This window comes from Esox lucius, chromosome 12, assembly GCF_011004845.1.
Source record: "Esox lucius isolate fEsoLuc1 chromosome 12, fEsoLuc1.pri, whole genome shotgun sequence".
In the NCBI taxonomy this organism is placed as follows: domain Eukaryota; kingdom Metazoa; phylum Chordata; class Actinopteri; order Esociformes; family Esocidae; genus Esox; species Esox lucius.
The window spans coordinates 32,449,775-32,469,622 of record NC_047580.1 but is presented as its reverse complement, the minus strand read 5'-3'; the positions used below and the strand labels follow the sequence as shown (position 1 = coordinate 32,469,622).

Genomic DNA, 19,848 nt, shown 5'->3' with positions numbered 1-19,848 from the left:
GCATCAAAGTCAAGCTAACTGTAACGAAGGATTTTTGTAATTCCTTTTCAATTTGTGTCCAATTAGAACCCAGACAACCTCTGCATGCTGATGAGCCCTGGGGGTCCGATGGGGTGGCGATGCAGCACGTCTGCATTTCGGGGTCGGTTTAGTCATCAAAGACTGTTGCCCTGCCTTGTCGATGGTCGAGGGAACAGTGTGACAAACAGGCAGGGAAGCGTGGAATGTGCTTTGGAGGACAAATCTGGTCTGGTCGTCGCCTCGTTCTGGTCCACTGGGAGTCACGCAGGCTGAACCTTAATCACTGAAACACAACAAAAAAATGCTGTGGTGTTATAAAAAGACCTGGACAACCAGGCGTTGGAGGAGTTCATAACCAACCAGTGAGCATGGTGATGAGTTTATAGGGTGTATGGCTCCTGAAATCAATTAAACCAAAGGGTTTGAGATTAAGTTTCTGAAACCAAAGGGTTAAATGTTCAAGCCTGATTATTTTTCTTAGCCTGAAACGAGACTGTTTCTTTCTGATTGATGACCATGGCTTTAACACTTTTGTATAACCTCCTGTTGTACGCTCTTTAGACTGTTCCAACATCGAACACATTTTTATGCGTTCTGCTTTCTTAGCAAGGTCACACTCGTAAAAGAGACATAAATCGCTGTGACCTCTGATTAAAGCAAGGCTTTAGAAAATAATGAAGAGAATATGCCTTTGGACATTTGGAATAATACATAGCTATTAGTGATGGTGGTCTGAGCCCCAGGAAGACAGTACACACAAGGACCGTCACAAATGGCCCCCCTATTCCCTCCCTATTCCCTACTTCTGACCACAATGCTATGGGCCCAGGTCAAAGTAGGGCACTTTCTAGGGAATTCGGGTCTGTCTCAGACAGAGGGACGGTGAAACTGCTCTGGAAATGCTTCCCCCTGGCATGCTCGGTCTAATCAGCGAGACAGGCCTTTACATCTACGGGACACGCTGCTCCCAGGGCTAACCAGTGTTAATCAGCGCTGATAGCCTCTGCCGTGTCTGTGAACCGTGCCTGTCGGCGCTCCCTCTGTGGATCTAAATGAGGCCGCGTCACAACCCCGCCAACGGAGAAAACGGGAGGATGGAGAGAGGAGGCCCGTCTTGATGTGCAGAACCATGTGCATGTCTACAGACGTGCCCCCGGCCCACTGAGGCGAGCCGCAAACGGGTCATCACTGTGCACGTGTCCTGCCGCAGTGGTTCCCAACCAGGGGTGCAGAGACCCATGGGAGTAGTCGGTTAATCCACAGGGGATACTTGAGAAGAATCTAGAGGCCGTCCTCGTACTGGTAAAGTTTAGCATGAGCGGAGGCTTCAGGGCCTGTCCAGGCAAAGCCGAATTCAGTTGGTGGTACAGTGACCGATAGAGGTTGTGAGCCACGGTCCTGGTGAACCCCTGGCTGGTCCTGTAAATACCCCAGGGGTGTGCACCGGACGGAAGACGTTGCTGTCCGAATAGTACGTGTTATTATTTGAATAGTATTCGGTTAACCGAAGACATGTTTTTAAAAACTACCGATACAACATGAGCGCGTGTTATAAGAACGACGTCAAACTTTTAATAGTATTTAAAAAAAAAATATATTCAGGTCTATTTGTTTCAACCCAAAAAATACCTATATGTAAAAATGTTAATAGAATACTATTCGAATACTAAATTTAGGGTATTCGACTATCCGTGCCCATCCCTAGAACTCATATATAAAAATATTGTAAGACATTGTCTTTAAATCAAACAATACCCAAAACCATCCTAAACACAACACATTTATAGCCATGTATTAAATATATGCATTAGACTGTGGGACAGTTTTCATCACAATGATTCCAATTGGCAGGCAGGGCTGTCAAACATGATCTATGTCTTTGTAGTGTTAACCCCATCATACCATGTCAGTTCCATTCAGAATGCATAAAACTACAAACATTTAAGATGAATCTGTTTTTATTTGATTAGCATCAAAGCTACGTGGAGATTTGACCTTTGCACCAGTGAACAATCTGCTGTTACCCAAAAGCTAAGCTACACACGGTAGCAGATGTGCAGAGCGTCGTTAGCTATAGATGTACACAGTACTGAGAGGTGCGCTACCTCTATGCATGGTTTCCATCAAGGACGCAGCAGCACAGCTTCTTCCTATTATATTCTGTTTGAACCACTGAAATGATCCGGACTGTTCCGAAGCTGATAAACCCCGCCCTCCAGTCATGTTTGGGTTCACCCAAACATGGGGCATAAAACATAATTAGCTTTATGCCCCATAAGCTTTCAAGAAGCGGGTGATTTTACCTGGGAGAATACTGTACGCCGTTCTCCTCATTACAGCATAGATCGCCTCCCACACAAAACCCCGTTATGTAAAAGTCATGACTTACAGAGTCTAAGAGTCTAAAGTCGTAAATCACAGACTGTGTGTGTGTGTGTGTGTGTGTTGTTACTTCAGTGGTCTGTGTGTGTCAGCAGGTGCGTTACTTTCACTGATAATGTAAAGATCGCCCCATCACACTAAAGCACCACTTACACAGCAGCCTTTTAATATAAATGCAAATTGTCATTATCTTCACTCATAGGAGATCATATCCCCGCTGTGTGAGAGTCGATAAGAGAGATACAAAGGTCTCAAAGCCAGGCACACGTCCTACCTAGCCTGTGCTGATTTTGTCGACTCTCAACTCCAATGTAGAAAATGCCTGAGTTCTGCATTAGAATGTCTGTGGGAATCCTACTGTCAAACAGCACTCCAAGGCTTGTAAATTGGAAGGAGTTTAAAGCTTCCTGGTGTTTGGTATCACATCCATCCATCTGGATTTTGTTTACCACATCACGGGCCACATGTGACTACCAAATAAAGTGAGTCTGCCAGCAGAAGAGTGTCCCCGGGAGACACGGCATTACAGCGCTTGTTGCGGGCAAGTCAAATCCGCCGTCTCCTGAGAAAGATCGATGTGGTTTCAGGAACCCAATTACAGGCACTAAATGAAGAATAGAGAGAAAAAGAGAGGGAGAAAAGAAAGGCATAGAAAAGAGTGCGAGAAATGCAAGAAGAGGGAAAGCAGAGAGTGAGAGGGAGGGGGAAGACAAAGAGTGAGAGGGAAGTATGGATTGAATTTCACCTGCACTGAGACACAGTTCTCTGGAGAGCTCTGTCTATAGTAGAAACAGAGAAGGTTCATCTTGGAATAGAAACTCTCAGCCTGTCTTCTTCTATCTTAGCAGACGTTGCCTCGGAAACATGACTCTGCCAAGCCCCATATAGCCCTGATGATTTTCAGGTTCACATGTTGTTTCACCCTCTACGTGTCGTAGGTTAACAGATCAGGAAGGTCCTGCGACTGGAGTCTGCCCTGTTCTGACAAATAAATCACCCTGGATTTTCCTGCAAGCCATACATTGCATTGATGAAATGACATTTAGTCACATTAAACATTTACTTTAACGAAAAAAACTGTATCCGTTTCAGATTCACTCTATAATGAATGTGTTTTTTATTGCTGCCTGAGTTCACTGCTACTTAATGTACCTTCTGAGAAGATAAAGTACAGTAATGATGTGAAATAAATGTCACATCCTATTGTCTTCTCTCTCTCTTCATGCTCTGTGTGCTCTGGCTACTTCCCAAATGGCAGCCTTTCCCCTAGAGCACTTTTTTCTTCCCTGCCCATCTGGTCAGAATAAGTATACTATGTAGTGGATACGGTTTCATTCTGGATGCACACTTTTGAGAGTCAATGCAAGTCCCCCACAAGCTCTGTGGAAATACAACCTCGGTCATGGTGTGTGGCTTTAATAAGACCTTGATTCAAGTATGGTTTGAAATCTTTGAAATACTTGGAGCATTTGCTCTGGCACTTCCACGATATTCTACATAGCTAATCTTTGTCCCACCGCCCAGTAAAAGAGTGATGGTAACTCCTGGTTTTATATCCTCTAGGGGAGGTTTAAGGCAAAGGGAATCTAATGTCCTATAACTTTGTATAAATTAGGGCTATTTCTGAACAACGGGAGCAGCGATCACAGTAGCCCGGGTCCGACAAAAAACCGACAAATCTTCCACATGGAGTCATTGTGTTGTCTTAACCTGGGTATCCCAGTCCAAGGCCTCGCAGTCGTCTCTAACCTTGTCCCCAGACGATAGCCTGGGAGTATTATCCCTCTCCCCAGACCCCCAATGGGATAACATGTAGACGTGCTGTCATTACATCCTGCTTGCACCCATCCATTAATACGGCTGAACTGACTGGTTAATCTGTGTTTCATCCGTAAACTCATGAGGAAATGGGATCATGAGAGAAATTGTGGGGTGGGGGGGGGACAACCATAATCTTAACCCAAACCACAAAAGCCCTAAACCTAATCTGCTCTGTTAACACATACAGTGGATATAAAAAGTCTACACACCCCTGTTAAAATGCCAGGTTTTTGTCATGTAAAAGAATAATGTGAATAATGTCAACTTGACCAATAATGTGAACAATTCAATTGAAAAACAAACTGAAATCTTCAAGGGGGAAAAATGGAAAAATAAAAAACTCCATTAATGATTCATCAACACAGCTTGATCGGGGAGGAGGGCTTCATAGTGATGGCTAGAACTGAAATTAATGGAATGGTCCCAAACACTTTACACACCTGGGCTCCTTGGGTTTGATGCCATTCCATTCTCCATTTCAGGCATTATTAGAGATCGTCTTACCTTCAGCTGGCTGCTGTGATTGGCTATTCATTCATACTAATCTGTGCTTGTAGCATTTCGAGACTGTAGCCCCAGTTAGTGTCGCGGGTAAAGCAGACACAGGATGAAATAGTATTTTCATTTGGTTCCATCTGCTAAAATAAACACAGAGATTATCCACCAATCAGATTCTACTTCGTCTTCATGGCCTGCTATTTCTTCCAGAGACAACATCTACAAGATCATTATATATGCAACAATCAGTATGTATTCTTCCAAACTTGAGATATCTTTTGACAACATGATGAACATCGCGTCTTCTGTCATTGTCAGGACCTTTGTGAAAGTTGCGTGCACGCACAAGTTGTCAGATCAGCCAATCTGCGCTTCACTTAACCACGAGAACCAGATGTTCTGCAGTGCAACCAAAAACTCTTTGACTCTCTGATGTGTTCAGGGAATCCTGAATTTTAATTTGTTGAGCCTTTCCGGAATACCCTCATGGAGCAGTGTGGTTGGTTGTTGTTGTTTTTGTTGTGTTCTTGTTGTGTTTTTTTTCTTGTCGTGTTGTTGTTGTGGTGGTGGTGTTATTGTGGTTGTGTTGTTGTTCTTGTTTTGTTCTTGTAGTGTTGTTGTTGTGGTGGCGATGTTATTGTGGTGGTGTTTCTGTGTTGTTGTTGTTTTTGTTGTGGTGGTGTTGTTTTGCACTTGTTGTTGTGTTGCAGTAGTTGTTGCACTGTTGTTGTTGTGATACTTTTGTAGCTGTCCAACCAAGTCCTAGATCAGTGTGGTGATCGGGCTGTTCTTGTGATTTTCTTGTTCTCTAAGGCCTGTGTGGTAAAATGCCCACTGAGTTAGAGCAAGACAGTATACTTAGAGCTAGACCGTAAACTTTACATTCAAGCTCATGCTTCAGTCATACTACAACGATGAATAATGCCTGTCCATGTGTACATAACTCCAGCTGACTCGTAAATGAGAATGGCTAGTCTAACACCAAACTCTTTATAAATCTGCAATAATAAAATGCTTAACCAGTTAATGTGGAGTTCAAAAGAAAAGTGAACTTGTCTTGCAGAATCATGATGATTCACAATGGTAATATATGGGCAGTGGTGTTTTTTTAAACCTATCGTTAATGCCATCTTTGTGCTCTGGGATGCCATTTGGGACTAAACCTATGAAACATAGACCAGGGGCTCTTTAGCTACATTTTCGAAGGATGAAAATGGGCTGAGCTTGCCTGCAGGAAAGAAATCCCATCAGAGTGAATGAATGGATGAATGGACGGGTGAACTGATGGATTCTACCAACCCTCTTAACTAGTTGTAAAAGCTAAAAGGTTTCTAGAGAGAAACACAGAGATGGCCTTGCTATTGAGAGACCACCACAGACAGACCTGGCTTTCAATAGAACACAGGATGTGTGCCCACTGCCCTTAAAATGAGGTGAAACTAAGCTGCACCACCTAACCTGCTGAGCATGCCACAATTACCAGTACCAAAGATTAAAGGCACCAGAAAGCATTTGAAACCAGATCAAATATTGACAAGTTCACAGATCTGTTAGGGGCAAAATCATGGATCTGAGCAATACTCATAGAAAAAAATGAGTAGAGGGTCAACAACAAGGTCAATAAAAATCGATTTAAAAAAATTATACATTTAAAAAAAGAGAGAAAAAATCTTCATTGATTATTTCGTGTTTAATTTAGTTGAGTGTGATGTCCAATGTCCTGCTCAGGTCTGATTTACCTGTTTTTGTACACAGTTAATAATTTCAACCGTCTTTGTCCTTTGAAACGTTTGTCCATGATAATTTATTTCTGCTTTTGTAATGGGTTTTCCCATGCCGATAAAAGCCCTCAGAATTTTGATGCTTTGACTTAAACATAATGATCTAGAGACTGCCTAAAAAGGGCGCAGGTGAATGAAGATGGAAGAATTCAGATTACGTTCTTGTTCAAGCATAAACATTTGTGACATGGTTCAATGTACCAATAAATTAGCGCAATCGACTTTTTCATTTGGTTACATTGCCAGAGTCTTGCAGCTCAAAATGGGATTGTGTGTGTGATTTGTTAATGCTGATGTGAAAAGAGTAATGGAGAGCAATGTATAATATGGTGACAATAGCAAATGTGGACTCTGTGGTAAATAAATGTGGGCCGTCATTTCTATGGACTTATCACTGAATGTTATTTCTGTGGGGGCATGTGTGTCTGTAAGGGACTGTTTTTCTGACGCCAATATTAAAAGGGCAGTTTCAATATCTTAATTGTGAAGGTTCAGGCAAACGTTACAATTGAGGTTAGGGTGAGGCATTAATGGTTAGATTTAGGGTCAGGATTAGGTACTAGTGCTAGGTTAAGTTTAGGAACACAAGTTAGGACATTGAGGTTACGGTGGGGTTAGAGCTAGCTTTGCTAACATTGGCTTTCCCATTTAGATAATGTTGCTAAATAAACGTCTGTGTGTGTGTGTCTTAAGTGGAGCCATAATTGCTTTGACTTGCTAAGTGAAACACACACCAAGAGTTACAGTTGGTACTGGCTAGAAGAAAAAAAAAATACACAAAATACATGAAAACATGAGTGAAATATAATTATTTACACAGGGTGGTGAGCATGACTGATGTGCTGAGCTGGTTCATGGTTGCCTGGGAGATTATTCTTTTGTTTTTCAACGGCCGCAAGTGGTCCATCAGATGACTGCTGCGATGTTGTTCTGCCCCCTGGGATTGTGGGAGACGATGGTCCCTGGGAGGTCTGATGACTCTGCCGAACCAGCGGCTGAGACCCCGAGTCTCAAGAGAGCGAGGTGAGGGGTGTCTCAGCCGACACCTCCACGGTTTTGTCAGTGTGGACTTTCAGGTTGTTTTGGCCAACAGCCTCTCAACCTCTACACAGGCTCCTTTCCATCAGGGAGGAGGCTGTGTCATCTACAAACTCGGGTGGTTGAAATATACGCTTTCTGGCATTTCAGTGTTTTCTTTTTATACAGACACAGCACAGGAAGAGAGGAGTGAGGGGAGTTTGAAGAGAGGAGGGTTTGTTTAGAGGGCCGTTTTAATCCATGCATATGAACCGGAGACAGTTTTATCCAAGCTATGGACATAAATACCAACCGGAGAGAGTTTTAATCCATGATGTGGACATGCATACAAACCAGAGATAGTTTTAATCCATGCTGTGGACATGCATACCAACCGGAGGCAGACACTTACAGTGGATATAAAAAGTCTACACACCCCTGTTAAAATTCCATGTTCTTGTGATGTAAAATAATGAGACAAAGATCATGTCAGAACTTTTTCCACCTTTAATGTGACCTATAACATGACCAATTCATTTGTAAAACAAACTGAAATCTTTGAGGGGGAAACATTTAAAATAAAAAACTCACAATAACCTGGTTGCATATGTGTGCACACCCTTAAACTAATACTTTGTTGAAGCACATTTTATTACAGCACATTTTTGGGTAGGTGTCTATTAGCGTGTCACATCTTGACGGGGCAATATTTGCCTACTCTTCTTTGCAAAAGCGCTCCAAATCTGTCAGATTGCAAGGAAATCTCCTGTGCACAGCCCTCTTCAGATCACCCCACAGATGTTCAATTGGATTCAGGTCTGGGCTCTGGCTGGGCCAATCCAAAACGTTCATCTTCTTCTGGTAAAGCCATACTTTTGTGGATTTGGATGTGTACGTTGGGTCGTTGTCGTGCTGAAAGGTGAACTTGCTCTTCAGCTTCTAACGGACGCCTGAAGGTTTTGTGCCAAAATGGCCTGGTATTTGGAACTGTTCATAATTCCCTCAACCCTGACTCAGGTCCAGCTGATGAAAAACAGCCTCAAAGCATGATGCTGCCACCACCATGCTTCACTGTGGGTATGGTGTTCTTTGGGTGATGTGCAATGTTGTTTTAACACGCCTTTTGGAATTATGGCCAAAAGGTTCAACATTGGTTTCATCAGACCATAACACATTTTCCCACAGGCTTTTTTTTTTTTGGATGTCCAGTTCTTGGTAATGTCTCTGTTGTGCCATATTTTCTCCACTTGATGATGACTGTCTTCACTGTGTTCCATGGTATATCTAATGCTTTGGAAATTCTTTTGTACCCTTTTCCTGACTGATATCTTTCAACAATGAGATCCCTCTGATGCTTTGGAAGCTCTCTGCGGACTATGGCTTTTGCTCTGAGATGCAACAAAGAAAATGTCAGGAAAATCCTACTAGAACAGCTGAACTTTATTTGTGATTAATCAGAGTCACCTTAAATGATGGCAGGTGTGTAATGACTTCTATTTAACATGAGTTTGATTGGTGATTGGTTAATTCTGAACACAGCCACATCCCCAGTTATAAGAGGGTCTGCACACTTATGCAACCAGGTTATTGTAAGGTTTTTATTTTTCATTTTTGAAATTGAAGATTTCAATTTGTTTTTTAATTGAATAATTCACATTATAGGTCACATTAAAGTGGAAATAGTTCTGACATGATTTGTCTTTATCTCATTCTTTTACATGACAAAAACCTGGCATTTTAACAGGGGTGTGTAGACTTTTTATATCCATTGTATACCACTGGACATACACAGGTCACACATTTAAAACTTCAAAACTGTTTGTTTTGAATAACGGATCACAAATTTAAATACATTTAAATCTGTATTGTTTATCTTGGATTTAAATGTGATAAGTCCTTTTGTCCTGTTGTTCTTGTTAAGATGCAGGCCATGTTTTGGGTTAACACTGCTTTAGATCTGTGTATCTTGTCTTATCCATATTGAAAACACAATCCCAAGAAAACAAACAGCCTGTAGAACCACTAGAGATTTACACACTCTATCTCTCACTCACTCTCTCTCTCTCTCTCTCTCTCTCTCTCTTTCTATATCAACCTCTTTCTTTCTGTTTCAGGAAGTTGTCACCATGCAGTTCTGTGCCCACAAGTTGGACAAGAAGGACTTCTTTGGGAAGTCGGACCCCTTCATGGTGTTCTACAGGAGTAATGAGGATGGGACGTGAGTTTGTTTTCTGTCTTTATTCTAATCGTTTGATCAAATAGATATACTGTCTGAGGCCTACTGTATGATGTCTTCTGTTCGCTGTCAGATCAGAGAGGGAGAGTAAGAGAGAGGGGTGACAGAGAAATTGAGAAATGAAGAGAGAGAAAGGGATGCCAGATGGAGTGGCAGAGAAATCTACAAAGTTCGACCAAACCAGAAGACAACTGCCCCCAGATTAACTCAACAAACAAACAGCAAAATGCTATGTCACCTTGGACTAAACGGACTGTTCCGTGGCAGAATACCTGACCATTGTGACTGACCTAATATTAAGAAAAGCACTGATTATATACAGCACTGAGCATGGCCTTGCTATTGACAGAGGATGCCATAAACAGACCTGGCTCCCCAGAGGAGAAAGCAAACTGCACACAAAATGAGGCGGAAACAGAGCTGCATTAACATCCTGGCATGTTTGACCACATTAAGAAACACGTATATAACGAAGTCCTACAAAGAATTTGATCTGAAATCAAACGTTGATAAACTCCCATATCTTAGGGCCCCCAAAAGGCTAGATCTGACATTGAATGACATTCATACATTCAACTGTTTCCAAATGGTTACTACACGGTACAAAGCTAACAATATACCATTTAAAAAGGTCTACATTTTTATTATTTTGAAACTTATTGTGTGTGTAATGTTTACTTGGAACTTCTGATTGCTTCATTTCCTTTTTCCACTTTTGTCAATTATTTTGTTTTAATTATTTTCCACTTGCTTTGACAATGCTTCCCCAGCCAATAAAGCCCTTCGCAATGAAAACTGAATTTACATAAAAATAGAATTGAAAATAAGAGGGAAAAAACATTGACGAAGAGATGGAGAGACTGGGAGGTAGAGAAAGAGAGGGAGAGAGGGGGAGAAAGAGACGAAGAGGGAGACAGAGATGAAGAACTGTAGAGAGAGAAGAGGCAGGGGAGAGAAGAGGCAGGTGAGAGAAGAGGCAGGGGAGAGAAGAGGCAGGTGAGAGAAGAGGCAGGGGAGAGAAGAGGCAGGTGAGAGAAGAGGCAGGTGAGAGAAGAGGCAGGGTAGAGAAGAGGCAGGTGAGAGAAGAGGCAGGTGAGAGAAGAGGCAGGGGAAGTGGATCGGAACAGCTGTAAACGGTAACGACAGTGGTGTTTTGTGGGATCCAGCTGACAACAGATCAACCAATCCAGACAGAGGCACTGACGCTGACCTATGTTGTTAGAAGTCAACGTCACAGTACATTGTAGGTCTGGCTGCTGCGGCAGCTGTTGCTATCAGACACATGTTTATTTCTCTGTGTCTGTCCGCACGCCGGTACGTTCCAGGTTCACCATCTGCCATAAGACTGAGGTGGTGAAGAACACTCTGAACCCCGTCTGGCAGCCCATCTCCATCCCAGTCAGGGCCATCTGCAATGGAGACTTTAACAGGTACTGCTGTCATATACACCACACACACACACACACACACACAGTATTTCGAATCCATCAAATATTTACTGAGAAAATTGTACTGGCATTTTAAAGGGCATTTTTGTGGAAATTCAGGTGTTCAAGAGATCCCTTCTTTAAAATAGTCATAGTAATATTATATCTAGCTTATTAGAGCACATCTACTTTTTCTAGCTTATCAGCACTCACCTGCTCTCACTAGCTTATCAGCACTCACCCGCTCTCACTAGCTTATCAGCACTCACCTGCTCTCACTAGCCTATCAGCACTCATTTGCTCTCTCTAGCCTATCAGCGCTCACCAGCTCTCTCTAGCCCATCATCACTCACCTGTTCTCTCAAGCCTATAAGTATCGATCAGACCTCACTTGCTCTGTCTAGCCTATCAGAGTGGTGGGGCATTTTGATATGTGGTGTAATAATTTTGATTTTGCTGTGCTTCTCCAAATTTAAACACCATTGACTTTTTTCAGCAAATTTTTCTGTGGCTCAAATGGAAAGTCATTATCTCTTCTTTGTTGGCACTCTCTCAGACTCTCTCTTACACTCATTTTTTCCCTGTAATTTTCTCTCGCTCTCCCTGTCTGTCTCTTGCTCACTCACTGCCTGCTGGAGCATGGCTTGGCCTGGCCTGGCTGATCATTGGCTTAATATAATTCCAGATAAGACTCTGATTGGCTGCTCCTGCCCGAGGCGATGTTCAAAATAACACCCTATCCCCTTTTTAGTTCCCTACTTCAGAAGAGCCCCAGTCAAAAGCAGTGCACTACATACAGACTGGGGAATATGTTGCCATTGGTCTTCTCCTTATCTAATGCGTATCCCCAGGAGAGGGTGATGAGAGGACGATATGGAGAGAGTGGTAGAGGAAGACGAAGAGAGAGAACAGGGGGCTTAGCGGGAGTGTTGACAAGCAGGGCGAGACCTAACAGGAAAAGTAAAATAGTGCAAGAGGGAGGTGGAGAGGAGACGACGAGGGGAGTAGAGAGAAAGGAAAAGGTAACAAAAGAGGTTAGGGTGAGAGAGAGGAGGTGCAGCAGAATAGAGAGGAGTGGCAGCAGGTGAAGTAAAGATATGCGTGGACAGAGATGCAGAGAAGGAGAGGCGCAGAAGGAGAGGCGCAGAAGGAGTGACAGAGTAGGAGTGCAAGAGTTGTTCCTGAAGGGCTGAGACTTAAATCTGTGGGGAGTGGACACCTGCAGTCTCTGTGTGTGTGTGTGTGTGTGTGTGTGTGTGTGTGCATTTGTGCCAGTGTGTGTGTGTATTTGTGCCAGTGTGTGTGTGTGTGTGTGTTTGTATGTTTCTGTGTGTGTATACGTTTCTGTGTGTGCGTGTGTGTGCATTTGTGCCACTGTGTGTGTGTGTGTGTGTGTGTGTGTGTTTGTATGTTTCTGTGTGTGTATACATTTCTGTGTGTGTGTGTGTATTTTTCAGTGTGTGTGTGTATGTGAACATGTGCTAGACAGCTCACCCGTCACCCCGAGCCCTATCGGAGCATCGTTCACACCACAGGAGTCCGCAGTCGGCTGTCACCCGCTGGTCTCGTCTCCCTGTGCCCCCGTCTGTCCGACGCTGTCTGTCTGATCAACTCACCATCCCGCTGAAGTAATTGGCCCGGGCAGCTTGACAGTACCACAGAACCGCAGAAATATAGGCGGACGGAGACATCGAGATTGACATACAGAGGGGTGGTCTTTGGAGCCTGAATCGTAGCTGTAGTCATGTGAATCACACTCTAGATTTGCTGTTAAGAAACTGACTGCGATTACCTTTTCGTCTAAGTCATTCATTCACCTGAAGAGCCCATGTTTAAGCACAATGACTGACTGTGGGAAACGACTGGTGTTATATATCGTGCCCCCGTGGCTAAGTGGCATTTTTAAAATCCTCCCCAGTGGGAGGAGGCTTATCAGCATGAAAGACTCACCAGGGCCCCTCGGGTCTTATATTGCTCTAGTAAAATGTGACGCGCTACATCTGGAAAAGGGGTGCCATCATTAAGAGCTGCGTATTTTGGGGTGTACATTACGTCACATTATGAACAGCAGGCCAGTTCACAGCTGGGGGTCATCGTAGATTTCAGTTCGACTTATTTTTTCCCATTTTCACTGTTCTGTTTCATCATTTCTGCCTTTTGAACGCTCTGTTCTTTTCTTGCTCGGCTGTGTGTGATTGCAATGCATGAAATTATCTTTCTGATTAAGCTGAGTTGTCCGTGTCATCACCCCCTCCTACATATCCACTGTCTCTGTCACATTGCTTGTGTCTGTTCCATTTCCAGCAATCAGAGAAGAGCTTGCCATTTCAAACATGGATGATTTGCCGAGAAAATAATGTATACAGTATACATTTATACATACTTATTTCTTGTAGTTATGTTTTAGAAACCAGGTGGTTTTAGCCCTGAATGCTTATTGGGTGAAAAGTGTTGTATATGTAAGCAAAGGTGCATGAGGGGTGTGGTATATTTAAGCAATAGTGCATGAGGGGTGTGGTATATTTAGGCAATAGTACATGAAGGGTGTGGTATATTTAAGCAATAGTGCATGAGGGGTGTGGTATATTTATGCAATAAGGCATGAGGGGTGTGGTATATTTAAGTGATAAGGTAAATTGTGTGGTATATTTATGCAATAAGGTAAATTGTGTGGTATATTTATGCAATAAGGCATGAGGGGTATGGTATATTTAAGTAATAAGGTAAATTGTGTGGTATATTTATGCAATAAGGTAAATTGTGTGGTATATTTATGCAATAAGGAATGAGGGGTGTGGTATATTTAAGCCATAAGGCAACTTGAAGTATTTTATTGAAGTTATCTTTGGCCAAAGGCTGTGCTACAAAATATTTTTTTGCAATATAATTTTGGGTCATTTTCTGATTTAAATGGATATATTTGATCCAAAAACAAATGTAATGTAATATTAATAAAGAAATAAAGAAAGTTGGAGACCAAATTCTTTTTTGAGAAAACTGTGAGTTATTTGAAGAAAGGGCAAGGGTGCAAATACCTTTAGCAGAAAATAATGTTTTAATGTTCACATTACATTGGTAGCCAGTTTATAATATCAGGAAGGAGCCTTCGGGGTTTTCTGGTAATGCAAATTGACTTTGACTGGCGCATCAGGAGAGAGTCATCAGAAGGGCTGTCCCGTGTCAAAACACATCAGTCCCTTCTCATGCGTGTCAATCAAAGTTTTTGGCCTGAAGGATTCTCTCTCATGTTCCCTCTCTCAATGTTTCTCATTTTATCTCTATTTCTTCCCATCTCTTTTTCTCTCTCTCTGTTCTCTCTGACTCTGTTCTTTTCTCCTTTTTCCTCTCTTTGGCCTTTTATCTGTATTTCTGTCGCTCCTTTTATCTCTCCTTTTATCTGTTTCACTGTATCTTCTGTTATCTCCCTCTTTTTCTCTCTTTTAATCTCTCTTTTAATCTCTCTCACTGTTTCTTTTTATCTCTCTCTCCTCTCTCTCTCCTCTCTCTCTCTTTCCCTCCCTCGTCTCTCTGTGTCTCTCTATTTCTCTTTAAACACAGCGGTGTTGACATGTCCTTAAAAGAAAGGCCTGCTTGTTCAGTCAGACATGTCCCAAGTTGTTGTGAGCAGACTTAGAGCGTGTGACGTTACCTCTTCATTTTCATATCTAGAGTGTGTTTACACCAGGACATCAGAAGAGGATGATGGTTGATTGACAGGGGCCCGGGGGGGGGGGGGGGGGGGGGGAGTCAATGGGAGGCTCAGTGGTGTGGAGAAGAGGATGTTGGTGACATCTTAGGCTTTCTTACAGCCAGGCTAATTTTGGGTTTCCTGCTATTTATTTTTGGAGCACAAATCATCGTCATGTGTTCCCGCTTTAGGGGTTGGCTGTCTAACTTTGGCAGGCAGGGGAGCTACACCCCAAAAGTTTTGTAAAATTATTTCAGAAGTCCCTCTCGCCCTCCCGTTTAATACAAACTACACTGATTACATTTATACATTAGATTTCCTTATTGTCTGTCCATTTTGAGGGAAATCCACTTCCTGACTATCAGGTTAACATTGTTTTGCAGCAGAAAGTGAGTTTATGTTCATAAAACGGATTGATATTAAACTTCAGTCTTCTAATATAATTTCCCAACTGCACATGTCATTTTGTCATTCCTTGCTTAGGCAAATCTACCGATGATTACTTTGTTGACATTTTCTTTGCAACAGTATGCGTGTGTGTGGACTAGATGTTTCTAACACCAGTTTAATTTCAACTTCACATCAGTAAGACACTATGTTTGTAGCACAGCATTATTTCAACATCACATTCTTCAATTAGTTGTTATGTTTGTAGCTCGACATTATTGAAACTCCACAGTCATAGCAATTAGCAAAGCGCATTTTCCAATGATTTGCTGTTTAAAACGTACTCGCTTTCTTTGATTATTATTTTCAAAGTATGCTAATAGCAAATGTGTTTTTTAAATCACTTCAACCCCTTTGTCAAAACATTAAATTCTCATGATAGGATCATATATTTGTTTTTGATTTCGCACTGCGAATGCTCTTCTGGAACCTTTTCTTATGCATTTCCCTCAATCACTTTGTCTCAAGGGTGTTATGTGAACTGCAATGTATTGATTTAATTTTCCATTTTCATAATGTGCATTGAGCGTTAACGGCCCAGTTCCACTTCTCCAGAGACCAAACAAACACACGAAAGTATTTTAGGAAGCAGGCTCTTGGGCATCTTAAATGAGCCATGTGGGATTGATTTGTACATCCGTTTTTGGACTTGATATGAATATTGAATAATGCATAGCCATTGTTGAAGAATATAACTAAGATATGCCCCACAAGCTTAGTTTAACTGTCACAACCTGCAATATACGTTATCCTGACCAGTGTTTTATACAGGGCAGATTTGCAAAAGATGAATGTTTTTCCTGACAACAAAGAAAAATCCCTCAGCTGTTTACCAAAGAAGTAGCCAGATTGTTGTTGTTTTAATCCCGGAAGATTTGCCCGTTAAATTCAAATCAGACAGTAATTATAATGAAGCTTTCTGAGATTACTAGAGTTCTGCCCTGACGGTTCAGTGAAAGTAGATGAATGTACTAATTAACAACACGCACACAACCACACACACACAAGCTTAACTCCTTCTTGGGTGTGTTGTTTTACAGGACAATCAAGGCAGAGGTTTACGACTGGGACCGAGATGGCAGGTAAGGAGACCACACACACTCACAACCAACACAAACAAATCCATGCAATTCGTTGTGTTTTATGTTATGTTTTTCCTCAGTATGTTTTACAAGATAAATCACCTTTCCAACCCACCACCAATAAGCATCCCATCCTTAATTATGTCAGCCGACATTTTGGACCACTCAACGTGGCATTATGACAATCTCTTGGCATCAGCTATCCAGAACCTAATTTACAATGACATGGATATGATGGTAAAACCATCATAGACAATGGTCTGGTTCTTTCCACTAAAGCACTATCAAATGCTTCAGCAGTTCGGCTGACATTCCTGCACTAATAAGAAAAGTACACAACCCATCCATCATGCTTCTGTGCCCAAGAGGGACCGCCCTGAGGCGATCACAGGCGGACATTTTGTTACTGTTGCGTGCTTTACCTTGCAGCCACGACTTCATCGGTGAATTCACCACCAGCTACAGAGATCTCTCCAGGGGCCAGAGCCAGTTCAATGTCTACGAGGTGAGTAAAGATGAAGGGCAGAGAGTGTGGGGAGACCGGGACGGGACGGGGGGGCCAGGGGTAAGAAAGAGAGAGATGGAAGAATGGAGAGAGACAGTAAGAAGGGTAGAGGGCGTAGGAGAAAAAGAGAAAGAGAGGGAGATGGATGAAGAGAGAAATATAAAAGGAAGGAAAGTGGGTAGAGAGAGAGAGAAAGAGCGCATACTCACCCAATGCAGGCAATGTGTCTGCACTAAATCTTTATGTCTCCCAGAGGGCATGCAGATAAAACAGCATAATAAACCAGAACAACAGAACAAACAAACAGGCTCTTGTAGACTGAAGTGGAATAACGATCCCAGTCAGATGTTCCTGTTTCTGCCCCCCCCCCCCCCGATATGCAGAGCAGCCTTCCAAGGAAACGCAAAAATGCCTTTCAGCACAGTGGCATTTTGCAGCCACTAGGGCGGCGCAGTTAGGGACTCTGGGGGATGATAAGGAAATGCAGTGGTGGAGGACTTGATCATGGCTATAATTGTCACCCACAGCCCTGCCCGGATGTTAAGCCAACTCCTTACCCCTCCAAGGCCCCCTGCAGAGTGCTTCACTCCCAATGCACGCCCCGATCCCTTCACAGTGCCATAGTTTTCACCAAACTGGCTGAGGTCAGAAGTGTTGTCACATACAGGGAATAGGGTGTGATTCGGGCTGCTGCTGGTGACTGTGTGGTGAACTGAATTTAAGTACATTAGCTGCGGCCCCTTGGAGTCTCTGACTGGTCCCTGCTCATTAAAACCGTTGCCACGTTACATTATCTGCTGAATTAGTCATGAATGTGGCTTAGCGGGGAGAGATGGGGGGGGGGCAAAATAAGTTCCTCCATGAAGAGGCAGACGTGGCCTTTTACTCTGCTGACAAGGCAGAATGAAGTGCATTCATTAACCTTCACAAAGGCAATGCCGTCTCCGTCAATCACATTAAGAACACAAGGTTTCCGTCCTACCTGACCGAATGGGCACCTGGTCAGAATGAGTGCAGAATATCAGGAATAGTGTTTCATTTTGGATACAGCCCAGCATAGCACTGACTGTGACAACCAGACCACTGTGGTTCTGTGGTTAACGGAGGCAGTGGCCAAAACAGAATGTGCTGTGTGACTCGATGACAGCACAGCTGGAGAGAGAGGAAGAGAGCGTTAGAGATGGGGGCCCGGGCCAGGGCCTTTGCTGATGTTGCGGTCTCGGCCCTGTGCTAATATTTACATAAACGAATTGGCCGGTACTTAAAACACAAATCCACAGCCACCGGCAGAGTATTAATGACCTGAGCCGGCTGCCACCACAGCACGAGGCCTAGAGAAGAGACTTCCCCTGAGCCACGTGGTCAGGCCCTGGCCCCTGGCTGTCAATGGGGGTGAAATACAGTGTTGGTAACGATTATCTAAAGAAGACCATACGTCTGGGAATTCAACCAAACCACTTTTTTATGTTTAAAATATAAGCTCAACTGGATGGTGTGGTCTGAATATAGCGAATAAACAGAGAAAACTAACAGGGCTTTTCTGTGCCACAGCAAAACGCATTAAACCACATATTACTATTCATTACCAACTGAACTTTATGACAACGAGGTGTTCCACCTGCAGAATAAAATGTCCCTAATAGGGACAAATGCCACATTGAAACCCTGCATTCAGAGTTCTGGAAGATTTTCCTACATTTCCGTAGAATAAAAACACATGTAGGGCAGAATTGGGCCAATATCCACTAGTAATAAAATACTGCTTTGCTTTTGAGATAGAAGATCACAGGAAAACCTGGCTCTCTAGTGGAAAAAGCTGTGTGATCACCACACTATGAAAGAAACAGAGACAGAGACACACTTCCTCACAAAATACATAAAATACAAAACAATTACATAACATTACTACCTAAAATGTGAAACTATAATTAGAGGTTTCGAAAAACCTCAGATAATGAAAAGTGTCAAATCCTATTGGGAGAGAACAAAGAGAGCTCTAGGCTGGCAGCATGCTATATACAGTGGGGAGAACAAGTATTTGATACACTGCCGATTTTCCAGGTTTTCCTACTTACAAAGCATGTAGAGGTCTGTAATTTTTATCATAGGTACACTTCAACTGTGAGAGACAAAAATCCAGAAAATCACATTGTATGATTTTTTTATAATTAACTTGCATTTTATTGCATGACTTAAGTATTTGATCACCTACCAACCAGTAAGAATTGCGGCTCTCACAGACCTGTTCGTTTTTCTTTAAGAAACCCTCCTGTTTTCCACTCATTACCTGTATTAACTGCACCTGTTTGAACTTGTTACCTGTATAAAAGACACATGTCCTCACACTCAATCAAACAGACTCCAACTTCTCCACATTGGCCAAGACCAGAGAGCAGTGTAAGGACATCAGGGATAAAATTGTAGACCTGCACAAGGCTAGGATGGACTACAGGACAATAGGCAAGCAGCTTGGTGAGAAGGCAACAACTGTTGACACAATTATTAGAAAATGGAAGAAGTTCAAGATGACGGTCAATCTCCCTCGGTCTGGGGCTCCATGCAAGATCTCACCTCGTGGGGCATCAATGATCATGAGGAAGGTGAGGGATCAGCCCAGAACTACACGGCAGGACCTGGTAAATGACCTGAAGAGAGCTGGGACCACAGTCTCAAAGAAAACCATTAGTAACACACTACGCCGTCATGGATTAAAATCCAGCAGCACACGCAAGGTCCCCCTGCTCAAGCCAGCGCATGTCCAGGCCCGTCTGAAGTTTTCCAATGACCATCTGGATGATCCAGAGGAAGAATGGGAGAAGGTCATGTGGTCTAATGAGACAAAAATCTCGCTTTTTGGTCTAAACTCCACTCGCCGTGTTTGGAGGAAGAAGGATGAGTACAACCCCAAGAACACCATCCCAACCGTGAAGCATGGAGGTGGAA

General features: G+C 42.9%; 1 protein-coding gene across 2 annotated transcripts in view; it reads left to right on the top strand.

The window, feature by feature from the left end:
* The window catches only part of LOC105023799 (copine-5), a 110,705-nt gene that overhangs the window by 60,745 nt on the left and 30,112 nt on the right, over nt 1–19,848 (top strand). For both annotated transcript variants that reach the window (XM_013136389.4, XM_013136388.4), the window contains 4 exons: nt 9,635–9,738; nt 11,082–11,186; nt 16,359–16,400; nt 16,830–16,905. In XM_013136389.4, the coding sequence (XP_012991843.1) occupies nt 9,635–9,738; nt 11,082–11,186; nt 16,359–16,400; nt 16,830–16,905 (327 nt within the window). The remainder of the gene's footprint in view (nt 1–9,634; nt 9,739–11,081; nt 11,187–16,358; nt 16,401–16,829; nt 16,906–19,848) is intronic.